Raw genomic sequence first — 18379 nt, forward strand, 5'->3', positions numbered from 1 at the left:
CCTCCCCCTCCCCCTGCCCCTGCTGCCACCCGCTCCTGCCTTTCCAAGTACGGCTTCCAGGGAAGTCCTTGTTACTACACTCTGTTTCTTAGAATTATTCTTTAAGAAGAGCTCGAGCCGCGGCATGGAGAGGGTTGCTTTCTGTCTGTGGAACATGTGTGTGAACTCATAGGCACCCTCACTGTTCTCTCAGGAACTTGGCGATATAGAAGTGTCCCGACTCTGAACTCAGGAGGAGGGGTGAGGAGATCTTGTCTCTTTTCTCCTCTTCACAAAGAAGACAGAGAGACTAAGAGGATAAAAGTCATCTCTAGGACGCGACACCCACTCAGGATTTTAAAATTCTCGGTTAACCAGGATGAATAGACAAGAATTCCACGCGCTCAACGCAGAGTACTTCCCAGAGATTTATTAATTATATATACAGTGTTCTGCCTACACATGTGTCTGCAGGCCAGAAGAGGGCACCAGCTCTCACTACAGATGGTTGTGAGCCAGCATATGGTTGCTGGGAATTGAACTCAGGACCTTTGAAAGAACAAGTAGTGCTCTTAACTGCTGAGCCAGCTCTCCAGCCCCCACCCCCAGGCCTTTATACACAAACAAGCTCCTCATTAAAGTGAAAGTACAGGTTTTATCACCAGTGCCATCAGATAGGGTTATTGCCTCCAGACCTGGAGCCAGGGGTGATACAGGAACACCAGAGGCCTGATGGGTCAGGTCATGACCTTCCGCAAGAGCCAGGGTATCCTCAGGGTTAGTGCCTCGGTGTGACGCCACAGAGGCCAACACAGCAGCTCATGGCCTTTCCTGGTGTGGTTCCAAGCGAGGTTGAAAGGGAATTTGAGAATTCCCGACAAGACCGTAATCAAATTGACCTGAGTTCCAGTTTATACCTCCTGTGTGGTCAGTAGCTCCCAAGCTAATAGGGGTCCTAGTCGGTACTGAAATCCCCTAGAGGGAAGTGGAGTCAGCCACAACTTCAAGGAGTCCAACAGAGAAGATTCCGGGAGAAAGGAATTTACAATATGGAATTCAAGTTAGGAGCATGGCAAGAATATTACATTTCCATGTTCGACATTCCTTAGAATTATAGTGTGCCGGGGACAGGAAAGATGGCTCAGCAGTTAAGAGGACTGGCTGCTCTTCCAGGGGACCTGGGTTTGATTCCTAGAAGCCACATAGCAGCTCACAACAATCTGCAATTCCAGTTCAAGGGAATTCAATACCCTCTTCTGCCTCCACAGCCACCAAGCACACTCGTGGTGCACACATACATGCAGGCAAGACGACTGTAGAAATAAAATAAAAATGAATCTCAAAAACTGAACAAAGAAGTACGGTGTAAAGACCATTTGGTTGACTGCATCAACCCAAGACTACTCTCTGTCCTGACTATTGCTCATTTTATGCACAAAGGTCATCAAAAAGCGGTAAGGAAAAATTAAACTGTATAAGAAGTAACAGAACATGACTCTTATTGTACATAGAAAATATGGTTGGCTATCTAGAAATTCCAAAGGAATCTCTAGATCCCTAGATTAAGAGAATCTTAATCTAGATTAAGAATTAATAGAATCTGTCTAGATTAAGAGAGTTCAAAACAGTAACCAAATAAAATAGCTGAAATAAAATAGGTCTCCAGGAGAAAAATTAAAAAATATGAAATCCATAATGGAATGAGCTCAGGGGGAGGGTTTCTAGGAAGACAAAGCATCATACTGTGTGACAAAGGTAATGCTTCAATCAGGGACAGATGATCATCAAATGAAGGCACCAGAATAATCCACTGAAATATAGTCCATGCAAACTACAAATCTATTTTCAAATGATACGAAAAGTTTGCTAAAATACCTTCATAATCCTGAAGGCTGACAACAATCCTCCCAGAGAAAGACAGAGGTCAGAAAGCCAATTCCCCATGTCAGGTCACTGCACCGTGGGCAGGAGGATACCGCAAATTGAACAAGTTACTCAGGAAACTCACAACTCTGGACTAAATTAGCTCCAAGTCTAAGCAACAGGCCCCTTCCGATGAGGAAGAAGACTCAATACAAGAAGAGCAAAGGCTGGGCATGGAGCCACAGACCTGTGATGCCAGCATTTAGGAGGTGGAGGGAGGAGGGTCAGGAGTTCAAGGCTTGCCCTAGCTCCAGCAAATTTGAGGCCAGCCTCTGTTACATAAGACCTTATCTCAAAAACTGAACAAATAAAAAAAAACCAACGAGCTAAGAACATGAAAAGACAACTTGAGGAAAAGAAAAACAGGCTGGTTGGTAGTGGCATATACATATAATCCCAGAACTGGAGACAGAGGCAGGTAGATTTCTGGGTGTGAGGCCAGCCCAGTCTACAGAGTAAGTTCCAGGACAGCTTGGACTACACAGAGAAAGAAACCCTGTCTTGAGAAAATAATTAAAAATAAAGAACAAAATAAAAAGAAACACTATGGCCCAGAATTATATAAATTCTGGAGAGACACCTCAGAAAATAAGAACACTTACTGCTCCTGCAGAAGATCAGAGTGTGGTTCCCACCACATGGCAGCTCACAAGCACCTGTACCCCAGTTCCAGGGCACACGATACTTCTGACCTCTGTGCATGTATGGACTTTCAGGAACAGACACATGACCATAAATTAAAATTTTTAAAAATGCCCATATTCAACCTTATAATCAGGGAAGTTAAAATCTATACCCATTGCTACTCTATTCACAATGACTAGGACATAGAAATGGCTTAGATGTCTATCAGCTGATGAGAAGAAAATGTATAATACACAATGAGATATTAGTCAGCTGTAAAGAAAAACGAACTTTGTAGGTAAATGGATGGAGCTAGAAATAGCCATTCTGAGTGAGGTAACTCAGACCCAGAAAGACAAATGTCACATTTTCTTTCTCCTCTGAGGATGCTGGCTTTGACTCTTTAGATGTGTGTGTTTAAGCGGGAGTATCCATAGGAGGCAGAGAATTAGTAAGGGGGCATGGAGGAAGGGTTTCAAGGGGGGTTAGAACAAGGTGGTGTAAAGAAGAAATAGGAGTAATGGAAAAGGAAGGGTTAAATGGGGCGGAAGATGGGAAGGCAGAGTAGAGGAGGGATAACTGACACTAAAGACCTTTGAAAAAGTCACATTCAACCAAATGCTATGGAAGCTTCCTGAAATATACTCACATGTTAAAGGAGTTTAAATGGAGCCAGCCTGTAATGGGAGAAGGGGGAAGGCAATGCCGGAGGCTATAAAATAAAGAAGTCTGGAGCTGGTATGGGCTACCTCTCCTCAAGCTGTCAGTGTAGCTTCACAGACCCCGCCCAAACATGGCAGGTTGCTGTCATTGCTCTTGGTTTCCCTCCAGACCTCCATGACAAGACTATGGATGCAGACCCTGCACACTTGGGTCCTGAGACATGGAGAAATCAGGCTAGTCCTGACTTGGAATCTTCATCGCCACTGAGTAGCTTTAATAGTCATGAGAGGTTCAACGCATACAACCAGGGGAGAAAAGTCATCCACCGTCCTCCCCTGCAACTGAACCCTGCAAGACTGACCTGGCGCTTTCTGCTCCTTGGCGCATTCATGGCGGGAATGTTACAGGAGTAAGCAACAGCTTTCTGTTGGGTTTAATGTCCACTTCACAAAGTAGAATTCATACCAGGTACAATTAACTGCACCAAGACCCCATGGCTGTCTAGGACATAGACTCTGGAGGCAAACCCAAGGTTAGTACTCTGCTAAATAAACATAGTATTAAACTACACCCTGAGTGCATGGATTAGTTTATCTTCCGACCTTTGTCAGAAAAGCTCCTTTCTTGCAGTTTTTGATTACTAGGCTCAACTGGTCAGCATACAGATAGTAAGACAGTGGCGTGTTCAGCTCTAAAGGAAGAGCTTATTACACCTCTGCCTCCGAGGCTTGGAATCTTTGCAGAGGGGGGCAGCAGGAAGGCTGGAGGGACCAGTCACGAACATATTCAGGGAGACAGGGTTTGCCATCAAGCCCAAAGACGTGAGCTCCTTCCCTGGAACCCACGGAGTGAAAGGAGAGAGCTGACTCCCGCAAGAGGTCCCCTGACTTCCCAAGTGCATGCCGTGGCACGTATGCATGCGCACACATGCATGCAGGTAATAAAAAAATTTAAAATATACACTGAAATATCTCAAAGCACTTAAAATAAATGAGACCGGGTTTAATGTGGACATGGGAAATCTCTATATCACGTGTAGTGGAGACACAGAATGAAGATAACAGGACAACAATTCTGTTTGTTAGACTTATGTGTATTCTATTTATGTATATGAACATGAATGCCAGAATTGTGGTCTGGCATAAACACATCATGCCAGTTGCTTTGGTGGGAGCTGAGGATTAGGATTGGCAGAATGGGCATGGGTGAAGTCAGTTAGCTGAATTTACACTGCTTTTTCATTCTACGAGGAGCCTGCGATCATTAATGACCTGGCAATGTAAACACTGACCCCCTACAGAAACTGCCTAACTGGTTTTGTGGCGGTCTATGTTTATTTCACAATCATTTAGCATCAAGTTGATTGCCTTTAGACCAGTTGGCAAGTGTTTTCTGTGAAGGCCACTTGCTTCTGCTGTTCTAGGGCAAAAGCAGCCACATGACATTGTGTCCTAATAAAACTTTATTGATAAATAACAGCTGACGGCCCAGATTTGGCCTATGAGTTATAATATGGTGATGCCAGTTTAGATTAAGTTCACCAGGTAACTGAAGCATTTTTAAGCAAGTACTTAGTATAATAAATAGTCTTCCTATTGCCAACTGGGTAAGCCACAGACTCAGAGGCCTTGCTCAGAATAATTTAGACTTTGGCCACATCATATTAGAGACCAAACATTTATCTCAGTGTAGATAGTCCAGCCACCTTTCATCTGGGTGGTGGCCATTCACCTTTCCAGCAGCAATGAAAAACAGCTGAGCCTGGGGAAAGGCCAGCAGCACACTTGAAACTCAGAGGGAAGTTTGGCAGTCTTCAAGGTGTCTCCTAAGAAGTCCTAGGTGTGTGGGAGCCTCACAGCAGTATCTCTAACTGCCCTGTGGGGCAGAGAGGGGGCCTAAGGATGCTGAGCATACACGGGGATGATTCTGACATGGGGGCAAGTGCTGGCTCCTTACAGAGGTAGGCACAGTGGGTGTTGAGGATGTGAGGCCTTGTGACTGTCCTGCTGCCGTCTTCCACTGTATCCGCCAATGCTAACCTGCCAAGCTCTAGGAGCCAGGGTTAATCGTTCCTGGTTCTCACAGTCTTCAGCAGTGCTATTTTCTACAGGGACTCCAATCCTGTTACAGAGGGGCTTGGTTGCCGTCTAACACCTGAGAGCACCTGCAGAAAGTAAGGCTTCTCTTTTTTGATAATTCCTCTGCAACACAAATGTAGGCCAGGTAGAAGGGCCTCCTGGCTCCATGTCCAGCAACTGTCTTCGCGCTGTATTTAACCCAGCAAGGAGGAGAGGAAAATACAAGGTTGCACCCTGCTCCAGATCTCATCGCTGACCTCAGCCCTGCTCCCATAAACCTTCCAGACAGAGACAGGAGGCACTTGACTCCCAGAAAGAGAAAGAAAGCAAAATCGTACCTGCTTGGGGGCCACTGTTTTCGTTGGATTTCTCCCTTGGGGTCCACTTTGAAGAATCAGGAACGAGGGCTCTGTCGGAGCTTGGCACACCCGCAGTGGCTGCCTGGTCGCACGCAGAGGTCTCGGTTTAAGCCTGTAGTGTTTCGTATGGTCCAAGGTCGAGCTCCCACGGAGAGGGTGAGCCTCTTGCTAGAAAAATGACCAATGTCTCCACTCCTCCTTCTTGGCTAATCTTAGGCTATGGCGTCCCCGGCCATAGGAGCTACGGTTTTTCTTGCCCACATTTCACCCCAAGAGGCCCCAGATGGCACTCCTAAGTCCCAAGTCCAGCACCTGAACTAGTCATGACCAGATTACCGTATTTACTCTTGTTATACACCCTCCTTTTTTTTCACAGTTTCCATCACTGTAAAACATATAAAGGAAAGGGTGTTTTAAGTGTCTGCCCTAATTCTGGGCCTGGGCCTGCCTCTCTGAGGGTGTTTGTCTCTGGAGATAAGGTGTCTTGGAGTCTACAGTTCCTAACGTGCTATTTTTCTAAGTCACTTTCTGGGACAGCAGTTGCGATCCTGGCGCGTTCATGTGAGAAGCGGGGTGGAGCAGGAAAACAAAGGCGAGGGCTACAAGACAGGTAGGAGTTCCCAGTTCCGACCTCAGGGCAGAACGCTATCTAGGAGCAGGGAACTGGACCGTTGAGAAAGTTCTGAGAGCTTCTTCTTTCCTCAGACTCTCCTAGAAGACGGGCTAGGAACTGGCCCAGCAGGAAAAGTTTTTTTGGTTTTTTGGTTTGAGGCTTTTTTTTTTTTTTTCCAAGACAGGGTTTCTCTGTGTAACAACCCTAGGTGTCCTGGAACTAGCTCTTGTAGCCAGGCTGGCCTTGAACTCATAGAGATTCGCCTGCCTCTGCCCCCGAGTGCTGGGATTAAAGGCGTGCGCCACCACCGCTGGGTCAACAGGAAGGCTTTGAGTGATGTTTTCTTCCCCCAAACCTTCCAAGATTGGGAAGCTGTTGCTTAAAAACTCCACCACCCTCAAGGTTGCCTTAGCCTTCAACGGGGCCCTATATTGAAATAGAGATTGAAGTCCCCAGAAGAAACAGCCTATGTAGTGAGCTCTGGGGTAGCAGGAGAGGGTCACAGCCTAAGAAGCTGGGAAAGCTAGAAAGGGACACAGACTTCCAAGATCAGAGGTAGGTCTTCCGGTTCTGACTGGCACTTTTGTAGCCGAGGAGAGTGGGCAGGATTCCAGCTGAGGCGGGCAGCAGGCCAGAAGTCCTTGAGCCACAGGTAAATTATTACAGCTTTTATCATCTCTCCAAGCTCTTCTAGCACACAAAGGTCTAGGTTTACATCTCATATAAAAATGGGAAGTTATGAGCCGGGCTGTGGAGGCGCATGCCTTTAATCGAGGCAGAAGCAGGCAGATCTTATATGTTATAAATAAAAAAACCAGAGTCAGACACACCAAGAGTGTAAATACAGGTGAAGTCGAAGGAAGTCAGGAGTTTATCAACCTGCCCAATGGTCTTTCTCAAAATCTCTTAACATCCTTCTTGGGTGTGTGTGGCTCAAACTGACCTTCAGAGCACAGAGGTCCCCATGGGGTAGACTCAGAGGGACCCTCTCCTTTTTTTCTTTGGAGGACACATACCCCTAGTTTGCTTTCTGTTGCTGTGATAAACACGGTGCCCAAAAGAAACTCAGGGGACGACAGGAAAGGGTTTATCTAACTTTCTCATCCAGGACACCATCTGTCACTGAGGGAACCCCAGCCAGAACACCAGCAAAGTAGGCACTTGAAGCAGAACCCATGCCTTTGTAACGGTATACAGCCTGGTTTCTGTTCATACCACATACGTTTTTTGCCTACCCACCTCCCTTTTTAAAGTTACCTTAAAGTGGGTGGGGTGGAACACAGGTGATCTAATAGTAGGTTAGGTTGATTTGTAACTTTGAAATATTTTCAACCATACTCTTGACTCCCACCGAAATCCGGGGCAGAGCTGTTGACGGAGAATAGTTTGCTATTGTTGTTGTTGATTGCTGTGCAGCAGAGGACAAAGCCGGCTCCCAGGTGACGCTTTCCTAAGGACTTGCAGTGTACTTTGGCCGTGGTCGCTACTCTATGAGGAACCTTCTCTCTGCATCCTGCCTTCTCTTCCTTGAAGAACATGTTCTATGCAAAGTATGCCTGGACAAAGGTGGCATGCAGACACGGGGGTGATGTGCACTGTTTCTGGTTCTCCTCTGCTTCTCTTTGGCTTATTTTCAATATCTTTTATGGTTTTGTCTTACCTTTCTTACTGACAAATATTGTATGTACCAACCACGGATCATGCAGGACTCTCTGGTTCTGCTCTCCTGGTAGATCATGTGCTATGTGTCAGCTGGGTTACCAAGCAACTCACTACTTACGGTAAAAATGGCCCTGACTGCTAAAACACGTCTCTACCGGGATGACTTGCAGACACACTGTTTGTGCCCACCAGGTACCCACAGTTGTGAGTCTCCCTCAGCATGCTAACTTTTCTAGTTGGGACGATCCATTTGGGGGCCGCTGGAAGCTAAGTCAACAAAATTATTACAAGAGATTCTAGCCTCTGGGATGTGGTGTTTGTATTCTAGGCAGGTCGTATGCCTACCTGGTGTGTTCCTGTCTTCTATGCCAACTGAGCAGCCCCATGCCGAATATGAACCTCCTCAGTTTTGTGCATATGAACATTTAGTTGAGGCTAACACCAGCCCCCCCCCCCCGGGGTGCACTGTAGATGTTTGGGTTGAACTCGGCAGGTTCTGCATCACGCTCCATCTCTGCTTACAGGGAGCACAAGGCACCATGGTGCACCTGGTCCGTCTCTGTGAGAACAAGTTTTGCAAACAGTGTTCACATGTTCCATGATGCTTTATTCGTGGAAGAGTACACTCATAGGATAAAAGGCCCCTCCCCGATAACCTACAGCCTAACTTTTTAGATCGCAAGAATACAACTGCTATAGAACCAACGCTAACTTTCTAATAAACACAACAATACGTAGCCTAGCCCAGATGAGAGGAGTCAGTTTCGGTGGAAGTGCTCCATTCTTTTTGTAAACAAGGGCCAGTCCATTCACGGCACACTTGGTTGAGCAGTGTCCCCAACTGAAGGAGCTGCTTCTCCTCCTCCGGGGCTCTCTTCCGGATGGAAACGTCAGGCTCGCCTAGTTGCTTCCCTAGCTTGGAGTATGTTCTTCAGTTGGTGGGTCAGATGCTGAGCTCTCATTGGCCTCTTGAGTCTCTTGCGTCTCTTGCGTAAGGGCCGCTCCCAGCTGTTCCTCAGCGGCGGTCTTCTGGATCATAGCTTCCGTGTAGCTTTGAATGATCTGATGGGCCGCGAGAATGTGCTTTCGCTGCGCAAGCCTCACTGAACCAAAGCAACAGGAGAAGCTTTTACTTTTCTGCTCGAAATCGTCCCTCAGCGTTTTTAAGATAGGGGTATATATATATATGTATATATATATATATATATATACAAAATGCATATTTTCTGTTTTGGGTTTACTGTGCTCAATAAAAATGACTCATTGCAACAAAAAGCCCAGTATAGCCAAAACAATCTTATATAATAAAGGAACTTCTGGAGGCATTACCATCCCTGACTTCAAACTCTATTACAGAGCTACAGTATTAAAAACAGCTTGGTACTGGCATAAAAACAGAGAAGTCGTCCAATGGAATCGAATAGAAGACCCTGACATTAACCCACAAACCTATGAACACCTGATTTTCGATAAAGGAGCTAAAAGTATACAAGAAAAAAGAGAGCATCTTCAACAAATTGTGCTGGCAAAACTGGATGTCAATCTGCAGAAGAATGAAAATAGATCCATATCTATCACCATGCACAAAACTCAAGTCCAAATGGATTAAAGACCTCAATATCAGTCCGAACACACTGAACCTGATAGAAGAGAAAGTGGGAAGTACTCTACAACACATGGGCACAAGAGACCACTTCCTACGTATAACCCCAGCAGCACAAACACTAAGGGCAATATTGAATAAATGGGACCTCTTGAGACTGAGAAGCTTCTGTAAAGCAAAGGACACTGTCACTAAGACAAAAAGGCAACCCACTGACTGGGAGAAGATCTTCACCAACCCCGCAACTGACAAAGGTCTGATCTCCAAAATATATAAAGAACTCAAGAAACAAACCGTAAAAGGCTAATCAACCCAATTATAAAATGGGGCACTGAGCTGAACAGAGAATTCTCAACAGAAGAAGTTCAAATGGCCAAAAGACACTTAAGATCATGCAAGGGTTTTTATAGACACCGAGAGAACACAGGCAAGCTAGTGTGGCTACTGAGATTAAAGGTGTGTGTCATTGCTGCCTGGTCTGTACGGCTGGCGAGGGGGGCTGGTTTACTTTTCTGATCCTCAGGCAAGCTTTATTTATTAAAATAAAGATGAAATGCCACTCCACCTTTGTCTAGAATTACACCCCTTACCTTTCTCCTTGACGAAGTCTTTCTGTACCTCTGGGATGAGAAAACTATAAACCAACTCGGCAACAATCTCCTCTGACTGAGGAGACGCTCGACTGGAAAAGAACATCAAAAACAAATGAGCAGATAAATAAAACATGAACTCCTGCTTTCTCTGCTTGGGCTGCTGATAGGCACCGAGACCCACGTGACCTACACAAGCCCTTCCTCAATGCCACTGTCATCTTTCCCTTGATTGGATGACCTGAAAGAGCACATTCCTGGCAAGCTTGTTTGACTTCATACAAACATTAGAATTTGACCTCATCCTGCCTGCTATGAGGCATATGTTAAAAATTCAGCAAATACTTGGAAGTCTAAAACATACTGGGATTCGGTCCAAATAATCAAATATATGTCAAATACATATATCTACTCTGCTTTTATGTTCTGAGTATTGTAATGTATAGAATGGAAACGGACCAGAAGGATAGAGGAAAACGAAGGATTCAGTCCACAGTGCTCCTACCAAGAGGGGTATGGGCATGTTGAGTCCCAGTGAGGTCTGCTAGCAAAGCAACAAACATCAGAGGCGTGGCTTATATATTCTGGTGGGGCCTGAGGGTCTGGAGGACTACAGTTGAATAACAGTGATGTCATCATCCATTTCCCAGTCTTTTCTGTGATGCGTACCGGCTTTCCATTGCATAGGCGATGTCATTGATGTCCTCGGCGATCCTCTCAACTTCGGCCCTGGCTTGTTCTTCCGCAGTTCTCTCCTCAGTGTTCAGGATGATGTCTTCCAGGTAGGAGGTCACAGTGCTTTGGTGGACTTTAATCACCTGCAGAAATTAAAATATATATATATATATATATACCGCTTAAGAACTTCTATTGTTGCCAGTACAGAAACCACCCAGACATTGCTTGATGATCTCACAGTTCATCTATTTCTTTCATTAAGTCACTGCTCTGTTTCTCATCCATCTACCTATGTTTTCTGGGCAGCCCAAGCCATTTAGCCCATCTCATAACTTGGATCCTGGGTCTTACTTGGATGATGGTTAAAAGCTCTACAAAATTATGATGATCAAAAACCTGGTTTGGATCCCGGTTGTCCTTATCAGTTGTGTGACTTGGCCAGGCCACCTAACTGGAGCAGAGGTTAAGGAATATCTCCTAATACCCTTGTTGTCTTTTATCTTAAATAACAGAATCTTGGGACTTCAGCGGGGCAAACAGGTACACAAGGCCTACATTTCCTGGTTCCAGTGTCTGTAGGAAACTCGACAAGGCCAGGCCAAGTCAATGCGAGCTGAGGTGATATGCCCAAGAAAGACTTAGCTTCCCCCATTCCTTCTCTCTCTTTTTATGTTTTATTTTATGGACACGAAACCTTTGCAGACAGTAGTGACCTTAAGTTGCCACAAGGGCCATATTTTAGAGGCTGTGGAGCAGAAAGGGGAAGGGTTCCAGGTCATAATGGCCCTTACTCATTTCTTGAAGATTTCTTGAAATTATGAGATAGAATGCAGACGGTTTTTTGCTACGCAGAGCACATAAATGTACATACAGTATAATGAATTAGGATAAAATCAGTACCCATATAGTCGCTGCTAGAGCCTAAGAAGACCACGGGGTCCTTCCTGACCACAGCCTGTGTCCACTTTCATGAGGGTCCTAGTGAGTGCTTATTTAGCTTTAGAATTTTGCTCACTAACTATGTAATCTCAGGCAAAACCACTTAGCTTTGTTTGTTTCACACACATGCATGCGTGTGTGTACACACACACACACAGAAAGTATTACCAGCATCAACACTGCTTTGCGTGTGTGTCTTTGTCTCAACAAACTGTGAGTCTCATGGAGGCAAAAGCATTTTTATGTCTCAATATTTCTTTGAACCTGACATAATACCCAGAACTCTGCTTGGGCTGCTGGTAGGCACCCAGACCTGTGTGGCCTGTTTCTTAGAGGGCCCAAAAGTGTAACCTAAGTATGTGATAGGGTTTCTCTGTAGCTTTGGAGCCTGTCCTGGAACTAGCTCTGTAGACCAGGCTGGCCTTAAACTCACAGAGATCCACCTGCCTCTGTCTCCGGAGTGCTGGGATTAAAGGTGTGCACCACCACTGCCCAGCATGATACTTACTCTTTATGTACCTTGAACCCGAATATCAACCTTAAGCCCCATGCCTTCCTGATGTTAGTGTCTTAACGGCAGGGTAATACAGTATCACCCAAGACATATTTGTGAAATGTCTAGTGTGTCCAGGGCCCACGATGGTGGTGCAGAGAGCACAGTGTAAGTACATGGCACACTTGCCCTCGTGAAGCTGAGTACTTATTCAGGAAGCAAGCTATAAAGACACAGGACACTAAATAGCTGGGTTATAACACAGAGATGAGGAAGGGGAGAGAAATACCAGTCACAGATGTGCTCACACAAAGCGGTCCTTAAGTCAAACCAAAAACGTTGTTAACTCTTTTGTGTCCTTCCCGATGAGACTGAAATCTCTGCCTTTCCACTCGACTGTCCCAAGCTAAGATTCTGATGAACTCCTGATTCTGCCCCTGACCCGTCATCCTCTCCACCTACCTACCTCCCAACGGAGCAGTCAGTCACGTGAGCCATGGACTAGTCGCCACTCTTGATCATATACTTTAAAGAGGACCCCATTCGTTGCGTCGCTTCTTCCTTCATAGAATTTCTAATTCTATAATTATGTGCAGGTTCCTTGCTATTTAAATTGCAGGAGGGAAGGGCTGTGCCTGCGTCTTCCCTCCAGAGTACCCACAATGCCTTTGTACTCTTTAGTGTAGAGTGTGGAAACAAGATGAAAACAAACCGAAGTCCCATTTAAATCATGAAGTGTCTGTACGATTTCGCGAGACATGCCAGTATGAGATGTCTTTGGTTAAACCTGGCTCCCCGGAAGCCCTGGATCTAGGATGTTTACTACGCCCCGCTGCCCCACTTGCCTCCATGAATATCTGGTCCTCTTGCTGCAGGCGCCTTTGCTCCACCTGCCGCCGACCACTTTCTTCGGCCTCCCGCATGCGCCGTTGGCGCTCAGCCAGCATCGCAAAGGCGTGGATCCTCCTCTCCTCCTGCAGCCTCACCAGCTCTTTGGACAGGAAGTCAAGCATGTCCGCCAGCACTCTTCCTTCCAGGTCGCCCAGGTGGTTTTCAATGACTGACAACTTAAGAACGAGAAAGACTTTAAGAGCGAGCTCCACTCAGAGCGGTGGTTCTTAAGTGTTGGGTGACCCAGAATAACCAAGCAAGGCAACTTCTTGTTAGAACAGCCTTCACCAGGAATACCATGCCCCGGTGACCCCCATCCCTGGGCACTTGTTGGAAAATGTAACACAAACTTAGACATGAGAAAGCAGAGCTGAGAAAGTCCTCAGGGTTCACAGTTCTCAAGTCGTGAAGATGGCTTACTGAAACATTGTCTCAGCAAGACACACAATGTAATTTTTGGTTCAATTTTATGCAGAAAGTCAGACATGAAGGAAGACAAGACGTTAACATTGCATTCAATTTAATAAAGTAGAACTTCCTAGAAATTCACTCATGAGAACTTTTAATTTTTAAATATCTGCTCTTTGCCTACCAACTTGAAGAGCTTTAAAAACAATGAATAGCGTGAAAGTGAAAAACCATGGTACTTTCTAAACTTTTAATAACTTCAAAACTAGGGGCTGGAGAGATGGCTCAGTGGTTAAGAGCACTGGCTGCTCTTCCAGAGGTTGTGAGTTCAATTCCCAGCAACCGCATATTGGCTCACAACCATCTGTTATGAGATCGGGTGCCCTCTTCTGGCATGTGGGCATACATGGAGGCAGAATGTTGTATACATAATAAATAAATAAATCTTTAAAAAAATAACTTCAAAACTATTAACAATTATCTTTAAACCAGCACAGAATAAAGCTTAGATGTCCGTATATTGTTGGGGTAAAATAATGGGCCCGTAGGGAGCTTGGCCAGGAGGAAGTCACTGGTATGTGGATATTCGTGTCCGGGCTTTCACACAGAAATGTGTTTAAGATGCCTTACCTGCTTGGCTTCCCTCTCCTAAACGTAAGGGACAGTCCTCCATCTCCCCACCACATGCCACTTTAGCACTGAGGGCTCTACTCTGCACCCCTCTGGTTTGCGTCTAAAGGGAAGGGATAGTCTTGGGTCTTGGGGGCAATGAGGTCACTGGCTGAGGCCATCTGTCAAGGGCAGTTGTTAGGCCAGCTCCCTCATCCCCATCCTCACCCACACATACTTTCAAGTCCTGAAGCTCAATGTTTTTTGTTTTGTTTTGTTTTGTTTTGTTTTAAACAGGGGTGCAGACAGGTAAAGCTAGGGCACGTCACTGCTCATGTATCAACAGTGGATGCTCAGCCCAGAGATGGTGGCTTCTCTGCCTGTCATCATGGACCAAAACGCTTTCACTTCCAGGGTAGGGGTGGGTGCTAACAGCAGCCTTTTCATGCCCAGCCCCATTCCTTTGCAGGGAACATAGCCAGGGATGATAGGGTCGGGAAACACAATTTGAAAGCAAATGCGCTTGGGAGGCATTCTGCTGCAGCTGTAGCACTAATTCCTCATGAAGTGAAGCTGTGTTTCCTGGACAGTTACCCACAGAAGTGGAAAGAGGTAGCGAGACCAGCATTGCTAAACCTGTGGAGCACACCCTCCCTCAGGTCCCTGCACTGGGTACCTTGATAGGACCGGAGATACGCAGTCTTCGGAGGAGCGACACTATTTCCCAACAGACATTTCATCCAGCTCGGTTGACCTAAATATCTACTCAGAGTCGGCTTAGCTCCATGCACCTCAAAGGGCTAAGGAGGGCATTTTCCCCGTCGCACCCCAGGACCTCCTGCTTTCATGGCTTACCATCCTGTCCAAACATCTCCAAGACTCCAGGACCACCCGAGTCAGACACTCCAGGTCCACAGTAGCCTCAACTTTCATCGGTCCTACTTTTAGGTGGCACAGCTTGGGATGCTCTTACTGCCTCACCTGCGCCTACTCCCCCAAGCCCACTGGACACCGATGGCATTGCTGCTGTATAAAACAGTAAAGCCGCTGTCATTCCCAAGTTGAGCTTCTCATTTGTGCTCAGTTCCCATTTAGCATGGGAGTTGAGTGTGCTTATTAAAAGCTGGTCAAACAGTGCTGCTGTAAGTGCTACTACTTTAACACTAACCAGCAAATCGATTCACTTTAGGCTTGGTTTGCAGACATCTGGGAATAGGAGGAGATAACTGTGGTATAGTCGGTGACACTTGAGAGTGATCACGGAGAGATGAATGCTGGATGGGGGGGGGGTGCCATTGTTAGTTATGTCAGATGGCAGAGCAGGAGAGCCTGACAGAAGTCGCCAAACGTGGTGAGACAGTGGCGTATTTAATGGGTACCTCAACCAGCAGGAGCAATTCATGTGGCTCCAAAGTTCTACAATTAAGGGTCAATGTTTTAAAAGAAACCTCTTACTGTGCTTTTTCATGTTACTTTTGTGTTGCTGCTGTTACTCCTTTAGACATTCCACTATATCCAGGCTTCAGGGACTTGGGCAGCATTAGTCAATGCTTCAGATAAATCGAAAGGGGAAATCTTAAAGTTGGAAAAAGTGTATTTGTTTGGTTTGGTTTTGAGGTTTCTTTCTATTTTTTAAGTAAAGCAAGAGCACCCGTTAGATTCAGCGAGGACACACCCCACTAATGCAGGCTGCTGCAGAATGCTGTGTGCCCGGGCTGTAGAACAATTGCTAGAATCTTTTCATCTATTGTTATTACAGCACTGTTCACGGGACAGTAGCCGCCCCTAGAAGGGAAGGCACAGCAAGCCACAAAGGGCACAAAGGACAAAACCTTGTTCTCATGCAGGTTCCGCTGCCTCTGCAGGGCCAGGGTCACTTGCTTCTCCGCTTTCTTCACTAGCTTGTCGTCCTCTTGCAGGGCGTGGCTGGTGCGCAACTCCATGATCAACTCCAGCCGCTTCTCTTTGCCCTCAAACATCTGCACCAAAACAAATCCAGTTACCTGTTACCAGAGCCGCGTGGTGAGCTGGGAGGCAAGTGCGAGCCGCAGGTTCTGCAGCTCACTTACTGCGCCCTCTTTAAAAAGACAAAGCAAACAAAAACAAACGACGGCACTATTTGAGGCCAGTTTGCTTTTCTGATGAACTAACCCCTGGGTTCACAGCACACAATCCGCTGTCTGAGGGATCTGCAAGCTTCTCCGCGGATTAAGGAGAGGAAGCACGGGGCTGAGCGCAGGCGCTCACTAGCTGCCCTGGACTCGCAGTCTCTCAAGAACTGGCGGCCTCAGGAGGGAAAGGCGTGGAAGAGGGATTTGTGTGTTTTAAAGTGAGGTGTGTCTATTGCAGCCGCAGAGATTATCTGGCCAAAGCTTAGAGTCAGGACCAGCACTGGGGCTGCTGCCTGTTAAGGGAAAATCCCTCAGACTCAAACTACTTCCTTCTGAAATGAGATTTCTGGTAGGAAGAAAGAAAAAAAAAAGAATACACACGGGTATATAGCTCAAAACTATAACGACTTTGTGCTTCCTACACAAATATTGCTCACTCTATGAGAACTCAATTGTTTTAAGGCATAATAGAAAATGAGGGAGTCCCTCTTTGTTTATAATGTCCTAACCATCAAAATTCAGGGAGTCCCTCTTGGTTTATAATGTTCTAACCATCAAAATTCAGATGTGCATATCTGGGGAGTTAGCAATTCCACAAAAGAAAAAAGAGTTCACATAGCCCAAGTTACAACTGTGGCACAGGACGGGCAGGTGATTCCGCTCATCTTGACCTTGTGTGGCCCCGGAATAGGAGGGCAAGGCGCATGCGGGAATTGGCCTTGGCAGAAGCACAGACGCGGTTCACGATCGCGGGAGAAAGGCTGGCCTGTGGTCTGACCTACGCACCATGTTCTGTACGACTCTGCCCCGGAGTAACTTCTGCAGATGGATCACAGCCATTTCTTTTTCTCCTTCTTCCTAAAGAGACAAAGGGAGGAGCGGGTGAGGACTGCAGCAGCTAGAGCATCGCACGCTCTTTCAAGCATGAGACTGTGGGAGATGTCAAAAGAATTGAAAGAGAACTGAGAATTGAGATGTGAAAGAGAACTGTTGTCATTGAATACATGGTGTCTTAAATATTTTTAATATTTAAATATTAAATACTATATCATTAAAATGTATCACTTTTATTATGAGCAATACACCATGAAGAGAGCCTAAAAGAAAGAAATGATGGGACCGCCAAGTTCGCCCTGCACCTGCAGCCATTCCCAGAAAACTCGTTCTGAATCCACAAATCCAGCTAACAATGTCCTTTAACACTGGGGTTTCATGTTTGCTTCTGAGTAATGAAGGGCGTGGCTAGAGCAGGGTGCTCTTCACACGAGGTAGGTCTACTAGCAAATCAGAACATAGTGCTGAGAGCCGTCAGCAACAGTTCTGGCGCTGGGAGTCGGGGAGGGACTGCTTTCTGCAGGGATGTAACTCCTGAGAAGCTAGCCATGCTCCACTACAGGGCCCTGTGCCCGTGCACACACCAAACTTGGTGGGTTTACAAAAGAGACCTTGCAATTAGGAGAAAATCATGGTGGAGGAGAAGGGAGGGATTAGAGTCGAGTGAATGGAAGCCCTGATCAAAACACAATGTATGCATCTATAAAATGGTGTGTCCAGTGCAGCAAAAACAAACCTAGAAATCTGATAAGGCCTCTCCATGAAAAGGTAAGCAACAGGCAATGGAGGAAGGTTATGGGTAACCAGAGGGAGGCACAGGGTAAGGGGAGGGAGCCTTTCTTGGCTTAACTGTGTGGAGTGGTCCAGTCAGGGTCCCACCAAAGAAAGCTATAGTCTGGAGACGCCTCACCCACTTACGGGGGTCCCCCATACATTTGAATGGTGCTGTTGCCTTACCCCACCTCCCCCAGTGCTGAGACTACAGGGATATGTTGCTGTGCCAGGCCATCTCCCTCTCTGTCTTTTCCCACTCGCTCCTCCTCTTCCTTTTTCTCTTTTTTTTTTTTTGACACTTTATACTCATAACAGGAACAATTCATCAGAATGAAGTCTCAATCCTGATTATCTACGCCCCTAATATAAAAGCACCCACTTATGTAAAAGAAATCTTACTAGAACTCAAGGCAGACATCAAACCACACACACTAGTAGTAGGAGACTCAACACACCGCTCTCTCCAAGGGACAGATCAATCAGACAGAAACCTAATAGAGAATTAAGAGAATTATTGGAGGTAATGAAGCAAATGGACTTAACAGACA

The 18379-nt window shown here is 46.1% G+C and overlaps 2 protein-coding genes across 2 annotated transcripts in view; both read right to left on the reverse strand.

The window, feature by feature from the left end:
• Nr1i2 (nuclear receptor subfamily 1 group I member 2) overlaps positions 1-5888 on the reverse strand; it is a 39122-nt gene extending 33234 nt beyond the window's left edge. The window contains exon 1 of the mRNA XM_005344976.1: positions 5606-5888. The gene's annotated coding sequence lies outside the window, so the exon portion shown is untranslated. The remainder of the gene's footprint in view (positions 1-5605) is intronic.
• A 2611-nt stretch (positions 5889-8499) lies between these two features.
• Positions 8500-18379, reverse strand: part of Maats1 (MYCBP associated and testis expressed 1) — a 44558-nt gene continuing 34678 nt past the window's right edge. Inside the window, exons 12-17 of the mRNA XM_005344978.3 lie at positions 17010-17081; positions 15945-16091; positions 13050-13271; positions 10764-10912; positions 10095-10186; positions 8500-9004 (exon numbers count right to left, since the gene is read on the reverse strand). Coding sequence (XP_005345035.1) covers positions 8814-9004; positions 10095-10186; positions 10764-10912; positions 13050-13271; positions 15945-16091; positions 17010-17081 — 873 coding nt within the window. The 3' untranslated portion in view covers positions 8500-8813. The remainder of the gene's footprint in view (positions 9005-10094; positions 10187-10763; positions 10913-13049; positions 13272-15944; positions 16092-17009; positions 17082-18379) is intronic.

This window comes from Microtus ochrogaster, chromosome 2, assembly GCF_000317375.1.
Source record: "Microtus ochrogaster isolate Prairie Vole_2 chromosome 2, MicOch1.0, whole genome shotgun sequence".
NCBI classification, from domain to species: Eukaryota; Metazoa; Chordata; class Mammalia; order Rodentia; family Cricetidae; genus Microtus; species Microtus ochrogaster.